The following is a 15,850-nucleotide window of genomic DNA, read 5'->3' as shown; positions in this document are numbered from 1 at the left end:
TTCATTCTCAAAATTGATAAAACCATTTTGCGTTTTCTGTTTTTTTCATTTTTTTACTTGCGAATAATTGGTATAAAAAATTAAAATATCAAAAATCGAATTTTATACGTCACCCGATATAACTCTCCTCTACAACTTTTAATTAAGGTATTTTGCTCTAAAACCATTCAGTAAGCCGTATTATTGGAACAAAATTGGCATGTTTTTGTACAGTATTTTTGCCGGTACGACGTGCAACGGCCCCTTAAATCGTGCTGAACCATCTTCACCAAGACCGGTTCACTACAACTAGAAGCCAGTATATTTTTTTTCAAGCATCTCCACGCTAACAGAAATGTAAGTACTATTACTTTACTACTATTAACTAGCTTTAAATTAAATATTTACTATTATAATTTTCCACTATAAAAAATGATTCCATTTAATAATGGTATTTTACATAATTTGCACCACAAATAGGTTAGTTTTTTTTTTTTTTTTTTTTTTTTACACCACGTTAAAAAACGAAATGAAATATGTAATTTGTACCAGCCCTAAAATTGAGTATAGTACGAAACATTTTGAATAGTTCAAAAAGATTAGTGTGTAGTACAACATTTAAAAGTATATTATTTATTATAATAATAATATGTATAATTTTATATCTTCACTTTTTTTTTCCAAACCACATATACACAGATACATCGTAAACAATATTTTGTGTTGTTACGTCTTATACACTTAATTATAGTTATTATTATTTTTTGTTATAATCAGCTTAGTTATAGTAAATGTACGGTATATACACGGAATATATTCTGTGGTATATATATATATATATCTTATATATAAAAATGAATCGCAAAATTTGGTAAGCGCATAACTCAACAACGCCTGGACCGATTTCGCTCATTCTTTTTTGTTTGGGACGTAATTGCCAGGAGAAGGTTCTTACGGACGAAAAATTTGAGAAAGTTATCGGGTTAGAGAAATATGACGAGGTGGTGATGAAATTACAGAATCGCCATCTATCCAGCAAATAGTCAACTAAATTATTTTTGGTAGTCAATGGCAACCATTTAAATAAAATAAATCATTTATTTAAAATGTTTTTAAAAATGCATGCAAATAGACATACAAACCTAAATCGTTGTCATAGTAAAAAAAGAAATTAAAAATCTTTATACATAAAAATGAAGACAAAATGTATAAAAATTCATCAATTAAGAACAGCTGAACCGATTTCGCTAATTATTTTTTAGGAGTATTTGTTATTGTCTGGAGAAGGTTTTTACGAAAGAAAATTTTTAAAAAGTCAACCGAATAAGTAGAAAAAGTGCAAAATCTATTCATTGATGTCTGGGATTTGAACTCGATACCATTGTCTTTATTTACTCTATAGTAGACGTAGACATCTAAACATCAGCTCGATGTACAATCAATATAATCTATGGTTTCTATAGTTATTTTAGTTTGGAAATTTGAAATTTTTTGAGTGAATTTTTTTTTAGTTCACAATAATCTATCTATCTTCTATCTTCTATATATATAAAAATAGAGACAAAAATGTATAACATTTCATCAATTGAGAACGGCTGGATAGATTTCGCTCAATCTTATTTTGTTTAGGTCGTAAATTCCAGGAGAAGGTTCTTATGTAAGAAAAAGTTAAGAAAATTGCACGGAAAATTAAAAAAAAATACTGATGACTACTATTACTGTTATTATTATTACTATTTTATTTTTGGTAATCATGGTAACAATTTTTTTGTTATTATTATTTATTTTCCCCATTTTTGTAACATTTTTCACTGATGATTCGCTCCTATTGGTCGCAAGAGAAGGTGCTTATGTAGTACAATTTTAGGAAAATCCACCAGAAAACTTCGGAATCGGGATGTAAAAAAACAACAACTGTCACTGCAGTCCAGCAAGAAAATAAACTATATTAAGGTCACTATTGATTATGATTGAATATAATAATTATAGACCTGTTGTTATATTTTGTTAAAACCATAACAACAATAATAAGAATTAGCAAAATAAGTCAATGTCTACAGTAAATTTAAAATTCACAGCAATAAACTAACATAACAAGTTATACCAAGTTTTATTGTTTTACCAACAGGCAACAATATAAAAATTACGAGATGGCACATTATTGTATTTTACCCACCGTAGTAAAATAAAAAAATGATATAACTTTGAAACTTAAGTGTTAGAAATTATAAGCTTACGTACACATCTCGCGGGGTCCGCAATCTACCATGTGTGGATTGCCTACATGATAATATACTGCTCGCATAATCATAAGAGAGTCTCACGGCAACGGCAAGCAGAATGACTATAATATTATGACTTGAGTAACTCACTGACTAATAAACGTAGAGCCTGAACAATGATAGATCGATGCTTAAAATTTACACGGTACATTCGTAAAATCGTACCACAAATTTAGTGTGCAATAAGAAAGCATTTTACAAAATTCGCATATTAAAGTGGTGGTTTCACAAGATTTTTGAGAATCAAAACGGTCAATGAAAATATATAAGTTTTGAACACCGTTAAACCGAATATTAAATAACAAATTAATCAAAATTCGAATCATATTATATAGAATTGGCATTTTTAACGGGCAACGAAGTGCACGGAGCCAGCTAGTATATATATATATATATATATATATATATAAACAAAAAATAGTTACTAGCTTTTTCTTACAGAGTTTAGTTGATATAAATAGTTATAAATTATGTTTTATTTTTTTTAAAAAAATAGTATAATATACTTAACAAGAATTTACTTATTTAATATATATATATATAGAGTTTGTTTTACTTATACATTTATTTATAATTAAAGTATGATTCATTTTATATATTTTATGAATTATTGCTAAACAAATATTTACTTATATATATATACATTTTATTATAATTATAATTTTAATTTAATTGGTTTTTTGTACTCAGTTTGTCCCAAAAAGTTCCTCGTATTCAAAAAATCAAAAATATTATTTATCATCCTACAAAAAAATGTGGTTGACTCGCTATTCGAAAATTCTTTCAGCCCGATATTTTTAGAATAATCAATAGCATCCGCTACACTGCTACTAAATACTTGGGCCGCTAATTTTACCTTCATTTTTTCTTTATGGTAACTAATGTGTCTGTTCCTGATTTTTGTTGCTAAGTGAAGATCTTTTTCATTTTGTAGTTCTATTAATGACTTAAAAAACTGCCACTTAATTGCATCACCATTCTTGTCAAAAAATACTTTCCAGTCACCAAGTGTGTTCCGGCAAAGTTTAAGCATATGACATGCATCATAAAATATGTGAATATTTTCTTTGGTAATTGGGTGTTTAAAATAAGGTTGACAATTTGAAATATTTAAATTAGCTCCTAATTTAGTAGCCATCATAATATTTGAACTTACTCCATCAAAAGTTAAAGTTTTAACTTTAGCACCAGTTTGATGAACTGCTTCTAAACATAAATTTACTATATTGGCTTTCTCTTGACCCAATAAGCCATTTGTAAGGAAATATGCTATTGGTATTTTCCAATTAGAGTTGAGTGCAACTAACATGATCACCAGTGCTTCTCTTGCTAAAGGTAAATTATCACAGTCTTCCATCATACCCATGCCAAAATCTATAAATCCTTGATTTTTTTTGCCGTTAAAATGGATGTCCTCTTTAATACACATTTCATCAAGCATTATAGCACATATTAAATTTTTACCACGAGATTTCATTTCATCGTTTTTTAACTCAATTGCTACTAATGATTCTTTTGTAATACCTGGTGAACCATCTACCACTGTATACCATTTTCGAAGTGTGCTCAGATGTGGTAGGCATTTATTAAATTGTTTTCTAACATAGTTATACGCACTTGATGAATAAAAATTAAGAGTTAATGCAAAAGATCTCAATTCAGGTGTAACAGATCTCTGTGTAGTCATATTCAGTTGTTTTAAAATAATTTCTTTTTGGATGCCAGGAAGGGAATCCTATAAATTATAAATTCATTCTTAAACTATAATTATTACTAACTAAAAATATGACAGTTATCCCAGAGTAATAAAATAAACACATACAAAACACAAACATATAGTTAAGAATATAAATATATTTTATGTACAACATAGCATATCACATTAAGAAATATATAAAAATTAAGAACACATAAAGTACATGCAAAACTAAATACAACAATTATTAATATTATAATTTTTATACAAACAAATATTTTTAGAAGTTAAATCACATTTACATTTAAAGCACATACAAAGTGCAATTCAAAAATATTGGTTAAAATAAAATTTATTAAACTATCAATATTAACTAAGTAAACACTAAACATAGAACAACACAATACATTACATTAAAAATACATATACAGGGTGTCCCATGAGGATTTACCCATTGCGATATCTCCTGAAACAATGGATATATCATAATTCTGATTTTTTATAAGACTCACAGGGACAAGAACAACAAATATTTTATGTTTAATTTATTGTAATATTTTGGTAAAAAACTTAAAAATATATTTTTTTATTTAATTATTTTCAAAAAAATCGAAAATAGCCATTTTATAGAGTTATTTTTTTTTTGAAAATATTGATGTTTCAACATTTTTATTTCATTAATCTCCTGATTTTTAATATTTTTTCTAGTTTATAGAAGATATCACATTGGGTAAATCCTCACGGGACACCCTGTACAACTAAATTACCACATAACATAATATTAATAATCGTGTTTAGGAAATAATACGTTTAACATTGAGTAACATTCATCAGAAACTTTATTGGTTTTCTGTAAATGTGAAATTAACTGCTCAACATTTTTGATTTTATTTCTCAGTACTGATTTCGATTTTCTAAGCTCTTTATTCTACGCTTGTACTCATTAAATGTTCTCTGTGAGGTATTCCAATATTTTTTTCTTTTTCTAGAAAAAAATGTCTTAAATCTAAAATGTTTCTTAGTAAAATAAACCTATTAATATTTTTAAAAGTATTACATTCTGGTAACTAATGAACTTGTAAGCAAATTATCTGCCACTCCCAATACTGAAGAAGTGTCTAGAAACAATTACAATTATATTATAGTAATTATATTATAATATTTTATAGTCTAATATTATACAATATTTCTTAATAAACTACTTACCGCTGATTGACAGATTATATTTTAAGCTAGTACTTGCTTCAGAATATTCTGATGTATTTGAAATAGTTTCATTCACTTTTGTATCGTCTGGAAATTAACATATTCATATTTTATAGTCTAATATTATACAATATTTCTTAATAAACTACTTACCGCTGTTTGACAGATTATATTTTAAACTATCACAGTTCTTGGGTAAATCTTTAAATATTTTCATCAATGACTTTCTACTAGCTAAATAACAAATAATAGTTTTAAATTATAATTTAATAGTACAATATAATATGAAAGGAAGGTGTACTTAACTAATAGCTAATTAGGTATTATTTAATATTACTTGTTAAAAAAATACTTGGCACAGCATTATCATTTATTTTTATTTTTTTATAGTTCAAGTTGTAATCAGAAGTTTTAAAATGAGCACTACAAATCATTGATGATTTTAAAGGCATGTACGATGGTTGTATTTTTTTAATTATGTTAGTCCATTTCATGGCTGTTTGTTCATTACTCGGAAATCTTAAAAACATGTCAAATAGTTAAAATTAATAAAAATTTAAAACATTTGTAACTTACTTATGCATATGAATACCATCCTTGCCAATGTTTCTACAGCTTTTTATAGAACATATATTCACCATTTTACCTCTGTTATAGAAAATATCAACAACCGAAACTAATAAACCTAATATAATTAATTTAATAATATTACTTCGAATTAATATCGAATATGTTTTATTATTTCTGAGCTATAATATTACCACAGAATGAAAAAATGTAAGCAAAAAACACGGAAACTCTCATTACAGTTAATCACAGTTTTAATCGTGCCGAAATCGAATTACCCCGGTTAAAATATAACTGTCTGTATCATGGAAGAAAGATGTAGAGATAAACATTTTCCCATGATTATTTAACTTTTACATAAGTTTATTATTGTTGACACGATAAGGGCTAAACACGCAGTCCATCTATATTATGTCTATGCAGTAGTCTAATTTTTTTTCAATCAGCTGTTAACCAGTAATTTATATTATTATTATTATTTTTTTTTTATTACTACTTTTTACTACATTTTAAAATAAATGTACGATTAGTTTTTTGTTTTATATACATAAATAAAATATAATATAATATTTAATTGATATACAATGTGAGTGATGGTATAAAAAATATAACACAAGTATATTTAAACTGAAAATTTTTTTATTTTACATAGTACCAGCTATTATATATTCAATTTTTTTTTTCTACTGTCATTAATAAATACATTATTATGTCTTTGATAATTTAGATCTTGTTATCTTCCTCTTTGGATCAGACATAAAGCGTGTGAATATTTTTTATACAACCTCTGTTAAATTATTCTTAAGTTCTTGATCTTTTGTTTGATCGGTTATCGTTACTTTAAGGCTACATTCAGCATGTTTCCATCTATAAAAAAAAAATAAAAAAAAAAAAATATATAAATATATAGCTGGACATAGTGATAATGTTAATACATTTTGAATATTGGTGATTAAATAATAAAGAGCATATAAGTTGTCAGCAATGTGTATCGTCTTTGTAGGGATAATAATTTAATATCATTCACTAGTTTACATTCGTTATAAAAGCGTTTATCCGAAAATAGTCCTGGTCTCTCCGTATATAAATAATATAATATATTATATTACCTGTTCTTGCTATCAACATTCTTAATATTTTTGATCTTATAGTGGCTGATGGTCCAGTACTCGGAACTTCTTTCGTCAGTTGGAGATTTAACATTTATCAAATCATCATCTTGTTTTACCGTAATAGTATTTATGATATCAGTTTCAATTTTTTCATTTTGTAGTAATTTTTCAATATTATCCAAATATGAAATATTCTAAAACAAAAAAAAAAAAAAAAAAAAAATGTAAAATTTACTTTACTGTAAATGTTTTGTTTTACTTACTTTTTTAGCCATTGTTTTATTCTTATTTGATTTGACTTGTTTTATATTTTTATTACGTATGTCTTGTTTTTTCACTGATTTAAATGATTTAACCTCATCATTCATACTCATATTGTTATAATCGTTCTGAAATTAAATAACGGTACTTGTTTGTTAACGCCCCGCCAGTACGCCGCATAAAATTTATCTCCCCGCCACTCTTGTTTGTTATCGCTCCGCCATATAGTGTGCCGTTATTCTACCTACAATTATCGTATTTAGCTCGTGGTGGATGATCTATTTTGGGAAATGGAAAAACTATTGTACATTTTATATTAAACCATATTAGTACGCTGCTGGCTTTCGTTATTTTATTAAACTTTAACTTCGTTTGAAACCAATTCGAAAAATTTATTTTTTCTTTTTTTCTTTTATTTATTTTCTTTTATATTATAAAATGAATTTTAATGAATTACTTACAGTTGTTTTTAACAATGATACTGCAATTACATTTTTACAAAAAAATAATATAGTTAAAACTAGTGAAATATGTGAAAATGGCCATATAATGTTTATCAAGGGGTCGCGATGGCGTTGTCAGAAAAGAAGTTGTCGGAAGGAAAAGGTTTAAGAGTTAACAATTGGTTAACTGGTTCTAGACTACCAATACATACAATTGTCCATTTCATATATTACTGGGCTCGAGAAATGTCTTCAGTAACTTTTTGTAAACATGAGCTAAAGATGGGACAAAATGCTGTGGTTGATTGGAGTAACTATCTACGTGAAGTATATATATGGAAGTTAGAAAATGACCAAAATAAAGAAATTGGTGGTCCCGGTCTTATCGTCGAAATAGATGAAAGTTTATTTGTGCGCCGGAAAAATAATGCTGGACGTATTCTACCTCAGCAATGGATTTTCGGTGGAATATGTCGGGAAACCAATGCATGTTTTATAATAAGTGTACCTGATTGATCGGAAAAAACATTGTTACCTATAATCAAAAAATATATAAGACCAGGCTCAGTAATATTGTCAGATTGTTGGAAAGCGTATAATAATTTGCAGCAAGCGGGATTCCAACATAATACTGTAAACCATACATATAATTTTGTTGATCCAGACACAGGGGCACACACCCAAAATATCGAGAGGTTGTGGGGTTCTGCTAAATGGGGAAATAAAAGCGTCGTGGAACAAACAGAAATTTTTTGGAATCATATTTAGCAGAATTTATGTGGAGAACACGTCTCGGAAAACAAGACGCATTTGAAACCATTTTAAAAGATATATCCGAGTTCTGGCCTCCACTATAATTATAATTATATTATTTATTTACTAATCATTTATACATATTTTTTTAAATTTATAAACATTTTTATTCATTTATTTTTAAATTTTTTACTATTAATAATACATACATTACATATTTTATATTTATTTATTATTTTGTTTATTTTATTTAATTGGCGGGGCGATAACAAACAAGAGTGGCGGGGCGATAAATTTTATGCGGCGCACTGGCGGGGCGTTAACAAACAAGTACCATAACTAAATAACATTTGGTAACTAAAAATCTAGTAAAAATATATACGCTACACCTATTTATTTATATCTTTAAGTACGAGTATAATACCTCGAACCAACATAGTTCAGTATTATACAAAATAAAAAAATATTGTATATAGTCATCTTCAAAATATAACTAATAATTATAAATTACATAAAAAACAAATTATTTTGTACTTACATCACTTTCGTTCATCGATTCTTCATTACTACTATTTACTGAGCTGACAAATGAGATTTTTTTTGATTTTTTTATTCAGATATAACTTGTAGCTATTAAGTGGATTTACGTACTTTCTCTAAAAGTGACTTGTTATTTTGTATTGAGTGATATATTTTATACATTTCAGTTGAAGCACACTGAAACGGAAAGGGTAAAATTATATTGTTTGATAGAGATGGTAAATTATGTGCGACTATATTTTTTATTATTTGACACCGAATATAATATTTTTATAAATATGCTAATTATTATAATCAGATCACACCGCTCTAAATCAAATCAAAATTATGATTATTATTTCATAAGACGGAAATATGTAGATTATTATGATGAGATCACACCACTCTAAATCAAACCTAAATTATAATAATTATTATTTCGAAAAGTACCGAGAGTAAATGTGTCGTATCATATCATTCACCTCACACTGCTCAGCACATAGACGACACACGGAAATTTTTTTAATATTTCAACTTCTCAAAGAACATTGTAAGTATATATCATTAAACGTAAAATATAAAATAGTTATAAATCTAAGTTAACTTTTTTTTTTTTTTTTTATACTTATATAATATCAACATTTTTATCGTAAACATTGAACAACGGTCTCACAAACTTATAATATATCATACCACATCACGACGCTCAACACAAACACACACGGAAAAAGTTCATTTTTTTTTTCAAATATTTCAACTTCACAAAATATCAATGTAAGTATATATCATTAGTATAGATATTATTTTTATAAAAAAAAAAAATAAATAAAAATATAGACAGATAGGTGTACGTTACGAGTATTAACAATCCCTACTCGAAACTAGCCACGATATTAAATCCGCGCTTCTGATTGGGCATATTTGAATTACGCGCGAAAGTATTGTTACTATTATTATAATTATTATTATTATTATTTACCGCCAAACTGATTAAACAGATAAAACTTCAATAATTTTATATTTTCATAAATTAATAATCATTCAACATACAAATATTTTAGTATTCAATAATAATAAATATATTAAAATAAATCAATGGTTAAGAAATACGTACCTACATTCGTTTTGAATTAGATAAAATTATTGGAAATATTATGTTTACTAGGTAATATTGAAATAAAGTAAAACTAGGTATACAATAAATCTATTTTTTAGTATACTTAAAAAAAAAAGTTAGACTTGTATAAATAATTGTTGGTCATCAAGTAATGTGTACCTATAGATTACTTTTTATAGACAATACTCTAGGTAATTAGAAACATACTAGAGTAGTAACAGCTTAAAAATTATAATTAGTATTAATAGTATCACTAGTACTATTGAAATGTTTAATGTATATTGATGAAAATAAGGAAAATAAATTTTATTTAGAACAGAAATCAAGCATTTAGACATATACCCATTTATAATGTTTGAATAAATAGTTTATGTTACAATTTAAAAGTATTATTTATTTATTTAGTCTTATACAAATTTCACACCAAATATTAAAATATTTTATAGATTAGGTACTATTTATCAGTGTTCGGAACTTTCACTAAAAAAATGAATTCGTTCACGATCTTTGAAAAAATATAAACGTGTAGATTGGGTAGATTGGGTCATTCTCGTTCATTTAATTTTAATTTTTTTCTATGAATTATTTACCTGTAGTCAATAGTTAAATCCATAAATATATGCGATTCAACACCCAACCTAAAATCAGGAACGTAATATATTTTAATAGGATATATTGTATACCTAATATAAATAATCAATATAACTAAACTTAACTAATAACATATTATACATACTTATAAAATATGAATTAAATAGTAGATAAATTAAGCGTCCTATGCATCTTAGCGTTTTTAAAATCAATCAAATTCATTAAAAATATCTTTATATAGGTATTAACTATTAAGTTATTTTTAAATAATACGATTGACGTTCGCGAATGTGAACGTGAGAATGTGCGTTCATGAACGACGTTCTTTCCAAACACTGCTATTTACTGACAATACTCTAAATTAAGTAATTATTATTTTGGACTTTATTATTGTTATTAATCAAATACAATTTATAAATAAAATATTGGTTAATGGTTGTTCAGTTGGTGTTGTAGTAAGTCATTTCAAGTTTTTACTTAGATAGATTTCTGTGTTGCGTGTTTAAACTTTGAAGTGCTTAAGTTTAAATATGTAAAAATTTAATTACTTTGATTTTGACTCAAAATGTGTTATAGTGCAACGTAGTATTATAAATCCAAATGAATTTAGTGCAATTATTCGTACAAAAATTGACCAAAAAACAGAAACTTATAGCCTTGCTTGTGATGAGTGGATTAATTTATTTTCGAATAATTCAAAAACTAATTGGATTGTTAAGAGTACTTTTCCAAATAAAACCAATTATTTGTACAGAAAAGATTACACTTGTCAACATTCTTCCAAAAACAAAAAACCTTCTACAGTTACGACGAGAAACCGTAACCAATAATGCCAAGCAGCAATTAAAATCATTATTAAGAGGACGCCACACCACTCGTAATTCGATTGTAAAAACTGTTTCGCGCGGGACAACTTTTCTCGCATCATAACTATAAAAGAATAATCAAAATTTTACAACACATAGAGAAGAATTTTATCTATGTCGCAGCATTTTTATTTTTTGGATAACATAAATACGATTAAAGTTATTGGTTTGAGAACATTAGGTTTTTTTGTATTTTTCAACTAACTATTAAAAATTATTGGGTAGTGTTATCAAAAAAATAACGAAGCTACGACACAGATAAATTTCTTCTTTATAGGGATGTAAAATGTTGGTAATTTTTTTGTTAATATTGAAGGAGTAAAGTTGTCCCGCGCAAAACAATTTTTAGTATGTGAAATAATTGTAAAATAATTTTTTTTATTATTATGGAATTATTCCCTGGTGGCGTAAAACGGCACAACGCGGCTTCCCCTACTACCATTCAAGCACTCGCGTTTTTCGTCATCGGCCCGCACCGGACGACCGTCTGGTGTCTGGACGAATAATTATTGTGACAGAAATAAAAATTCCGATAATCAGAATTCGAAAGACATAATATTATTATCTTGAATAATGAATATAGACCATATCTAAACTTATTTATAAGCTAGCTGCTAGCTACACTTGATCATGTCGTCGACGGTCGTAGTCACCATATGACAGAATACGCTGTGGAAGTACTATATTATACTACGATACCTATTATAATTTAGTAATATTATCAGAGTGGCCTTTATATTAATTACTCATTATATAAATTGTATTTAATTTTTATGCTATTGTATCTAACCACATTTATTTTTTCGTGCCAAAATTATATAAACTATTGTTAACATAATGTCACCAAAAAAAATTCGCGCCATCGCAAAGAAAGGAACCCGATCATGTAAGACTTCTTTAAAAAAAAAAATGAAAGAAGTTCGTAATGGGGTTCGTAAGAATGTACGGTAAGTACTTTTAAATATTAGCTTTAAAATAAAAATACATTATTTCATGGACTTATTTATCATCCTTATATTATATTATATTATCCTTTTATACTCGTATATATAAAAGAAGAACAGGCGTTTATTATATTCTAATTTTGTGACTTTTTGTAAGTTAATGTTATTTACCACTATTATCTAATGATTAAAAATTAAATTATATTTTTGTATTGCATATTTGGTATAATATACATCTTATACTTTTTGTTTATAAAAATTTAAATAAAATTAATAATTAATTATTACTGCAAAATTAAAATCAAGTAGGTATTTATGTTTGTATTCAATTTTTGAATACTTGACTGGGTGTAATAGTATACCTAAAAATGAAGACTATTTGAATAATGTAAATAAACTAATTGTAAATAGTATAAGTACAAGGGCTCCATAACATTTTTTAAATTAGGGCCCTACAAAACCTAGGCACTGTAATGTAGATACTCTAATCAGTCTAATCTAATAGTTGTAATAAATTATACATACATAAATAATTAGTTATTACGAGTAATAATAATTTTTGCAAAGTTAAAAAAAAATATATAACAAATGGTATTAAAAATTACTATAGGTTATGAAATAATTTTTTCAACATTTTTTTTAGATTCTGAACGGAGTGATGAATGTATTGGTTTTACAATGATGTATGTTTTTTTTTTTTTTTTTGTTTTTGTGTCTGTGTACAGCATAACTAGTCGAAATAATGCTTCAATTTCAAACTTCGGGGGTGGTTTCCGATGGAAAAGTGAATATCCTTGGTGAATTACACTCAGAGAAAATACAGTTTTAATTTCTATGATTTCGTTCCATTGATTTAATATTTTATTGTTTTCTTAAAATGTATGACAAATTTCATCATTTCAAAAATAAGATAATCAATTTAAGTATATTTTCTTTAATTTAAGGATAAAAAAAATACAAGCAATTTTTAGCAAATCCGTTGATTTTATTATTAGGTTTTCTTTAAAACGAAGAAAAATAATGTTTTACTTTATGTTAAACTGGCTTAGAAACGGTGAAAAATATCTTTATTTTTACTCATAATAAAAGTGTTGAATTAATGAAAAATAGGATTTAATTTTTTAACAAAATGGTTTAAAACCAATAGCTAATTACATTGAATACATCGCAATTAATCTTTACATCAATGTTACTTTTCCTATAATCAATGCTATTGGATATATTAATTCAAGTAAATCTATAATAGTATTAGTTTTAAGGAAAACATCTTAATGTCAATGAAATATTATCAATCATTCGATATTTCTTTTATTTAACAACTGTGAAATGGTATTGAGTTAATAACATTTACCGTTATATTTAAGAAAATGTTTTTTTATAGTTTAAGACATAGACCTTTAACTATGAGTAAAAGTTCTATGACTTAATATAAAAAAAAATGTCAGCCAATTAGAATACAAGTTTTGACGTCGTTCTATGTCATACTGCAACAAACACGTACATTTTTGTATAAAAAAAAAACTATGTACTGCTCAAACTATATTATAGCTATTATTCAGTGATTTTTATACGAAGTGTCTATTTAACATTTAAACTAAATTTCATTTATTTTATACACAAAATAAAATAGCTATAGTCCTCGACATGAAAAGTGGCCGATGGGTACCGCGACCCGTTGCGGCTTCCCTGCCTGTTGGCCATTGGTTCTCAACCTATGACACCTACTGCCCGGTGCGCGCCAGCCCGTACCTTTATTGTATTCTGTACAAAATAAATTCCATACATTATAGTAGACTGGTTTTTTTTGCGCCCTTAGCGGATCTTCTGGAATGCCTGGAGGGCAGCTGTAGAATATACTGTAGTGGGGATACATAATACATAATACAAACACGTGTGATGGCAACCGTGTTCTGTCTTTTTGTCTGTTGTTTACTGTGCGCTCGTAAACAACTATTTTTTTTACACTGTTTTTTTCTGCTGCGTTACCGTGTAATCCATTTAAAAATGTCGTTTTCTGATTCAGATACTCACAGTCAGAGTAAAAAAATTATTTATAGTGTGTATTTGTTTTTAAAACAATTATCGAATAAGCCAGATTTGACTGCTGATTTTTTTAAAAATGCCCAAGTTATTACTGCCGAAGCTTGTGGTGTGGGTTATCGTACTGTACGACGGATTTGTGCTGAAGGAAAAAATAGTGTTAATCCAGAAACACCATTTGCGGGTCCTACGTTTGTTTCTCCACGTAAAGGGTATAAACGCGCGAAAACTGTTTCGGAGCTGGATGATTTCGATGCCGATGTTGTAAGACGAACTATCCACGAGTTTTACGATCGAGGTGAGTACCCAACGTCTCAATTAATATTAAATGCCATACAAAAAAAAACAAATTACACCGGGTGCGTTCGATCATTGCAAAGGCTCCTAAAAAATTTAAAATTTACATACAAAAAATGTAATGATGGACGTTTATTTTTAATGGAGAGAAATGATATCGTCGCACTTCGGTGTAAATTTTTACGACAAATGAGTACGTTGCGAGAAAATAAAGATGATCGGCCAGTGGTTTATCTTGACGAAACGTGGGTAAACCAAAACCACTCACGCAGCCTTATTTGGCAAGATGAAAATAATTCAAGTGGTCTGAAGGTGCCGACGGGTAAAGGAGGCCGACTTATTGTATGCCACGCAGGTTGTGCTCGCTACGGGTTCATAGAAGGGTCAAAATTGGTATTTCGAAGCAATACCGGAAATACGACGGATTATCATAATCAGATGAATGGTGAAGTATTTAAAGAGTGGTTTATTCAACTATTAAAAAATCTAGAAGAGCCATCAATAATAGTTATGGATAACGCACCTTACCATTCAATCCTCAAAGATAAATATCCCAAAAGTAATTGGAAAAAAGTCGAAGTACAACAATGGTTAAATGAAAATAATGTCGAGTTCCATCCATTGGAAACTTTAGCTGAACTTCGGCAAAAAGTTAAAACCTATTGCCACGTGAAAAAATTTACGAGTTGGATTACATTGCAATGGAAATGGATCATGAGGTAATCCGTCTGCCACCATACCATTGTAAGTATAACCCAATTGAGCTAATTTGGGCTCAAGTTAAGGGCCAAGTAGCAAAATTAAATAATACGTTCAAAATGGCTGATATTGAGCGATTAACGCACGAAGCATTAGATGCAGTCACAATTGACGACTGGAAGAAATGCGTTCATCATGCAGAACAAATTCAGGACGAGGATAACAAAAAAGAAATAATGAGGGACACCATGATTGAACCAATAATCATGACAATATTACCAGATGACAGCGACTGGAGTGATGATGAAAATGTTGATGAAGAAACAAACTGATAAGTTATATAATATTAAATATACAATTTTTTGTACTTGTAATTTTTTTTTAAATTTTTGTTGTTATTTTTGGTTTAAATAAAAAAAATTGATTTATAAAATTATATTAAACACTTTTGGTCCTGATTTCTGTCTAAAAATTCATA

At 27.5% G+C, this 15,850-nt stretch overlaps 2 protein-coding genes across 2 annotated transcripts; one reads left to right on the top strand and one right to left on the bottom strand.

The window, feature by feature from the left end:
• Positions 1-6,390: 6,390 nt before the first annotated feature.
• LOC126553256 (uncharacterized) lies at positions 6,391-7,030 on the bottom strand (the record flags this gene model as incomplete). The annotated part of the gene is made up of 2 exons (XM_050208406.1): positions 6,391-6,597; positions 6,840-7,030. Coding segments are annotated over 2 exons (282 nt in total), but the record flags the coding sequence as incomplete, so codon positions are not given.
• Positions 7,031-14,862: 7,832 nt separating this feature from the next.
• LOC126553259 (uncharacterized) lies at positions 14,863-15,396 on the top strand. Its single transcript, XM_050208408.1, has one exon. It carries the CDS (start codon positions 14,863-14,865, stop codon positions 15,394-15,396), a length of 534 nt encoding a protein of 177 aa, XP_050064365.1.
• Positions 15,397-15,850: the final 454 nt, after the last annotated feature.

The sequence above is a fragment of the Aphis gossypii genome, unplaced genomic scaffold (genome assembly GCF_020184175.1).
Source record: "Aphis gossypii isolate Hap1 unplaced genomic scaffold, ASM2018417v2 Contig00112, whole genome shotgun sequence".
Taxonomy (NCBI): domain Eukaryota; kingdom Metazoa; phylum Arthropoda; class Insecta; order Hemiptera; family Aphididae; genus Aphis; species Aphis gossypii.
The sequence above is the reverse complement of the archived record's forward strand: the minus strand, read 5'-3'. Positions and strand labels throughout refer to the sequence as shown.

Coding starts and splice junctions, on each gene's coding strand:
- LOC126553259 (XM_050208408.1), top strand. CDS start 14,863: ATGAGTACGTTGCGAGAAAATAAAGATGATCGGCCAGTGGTTTATCTT.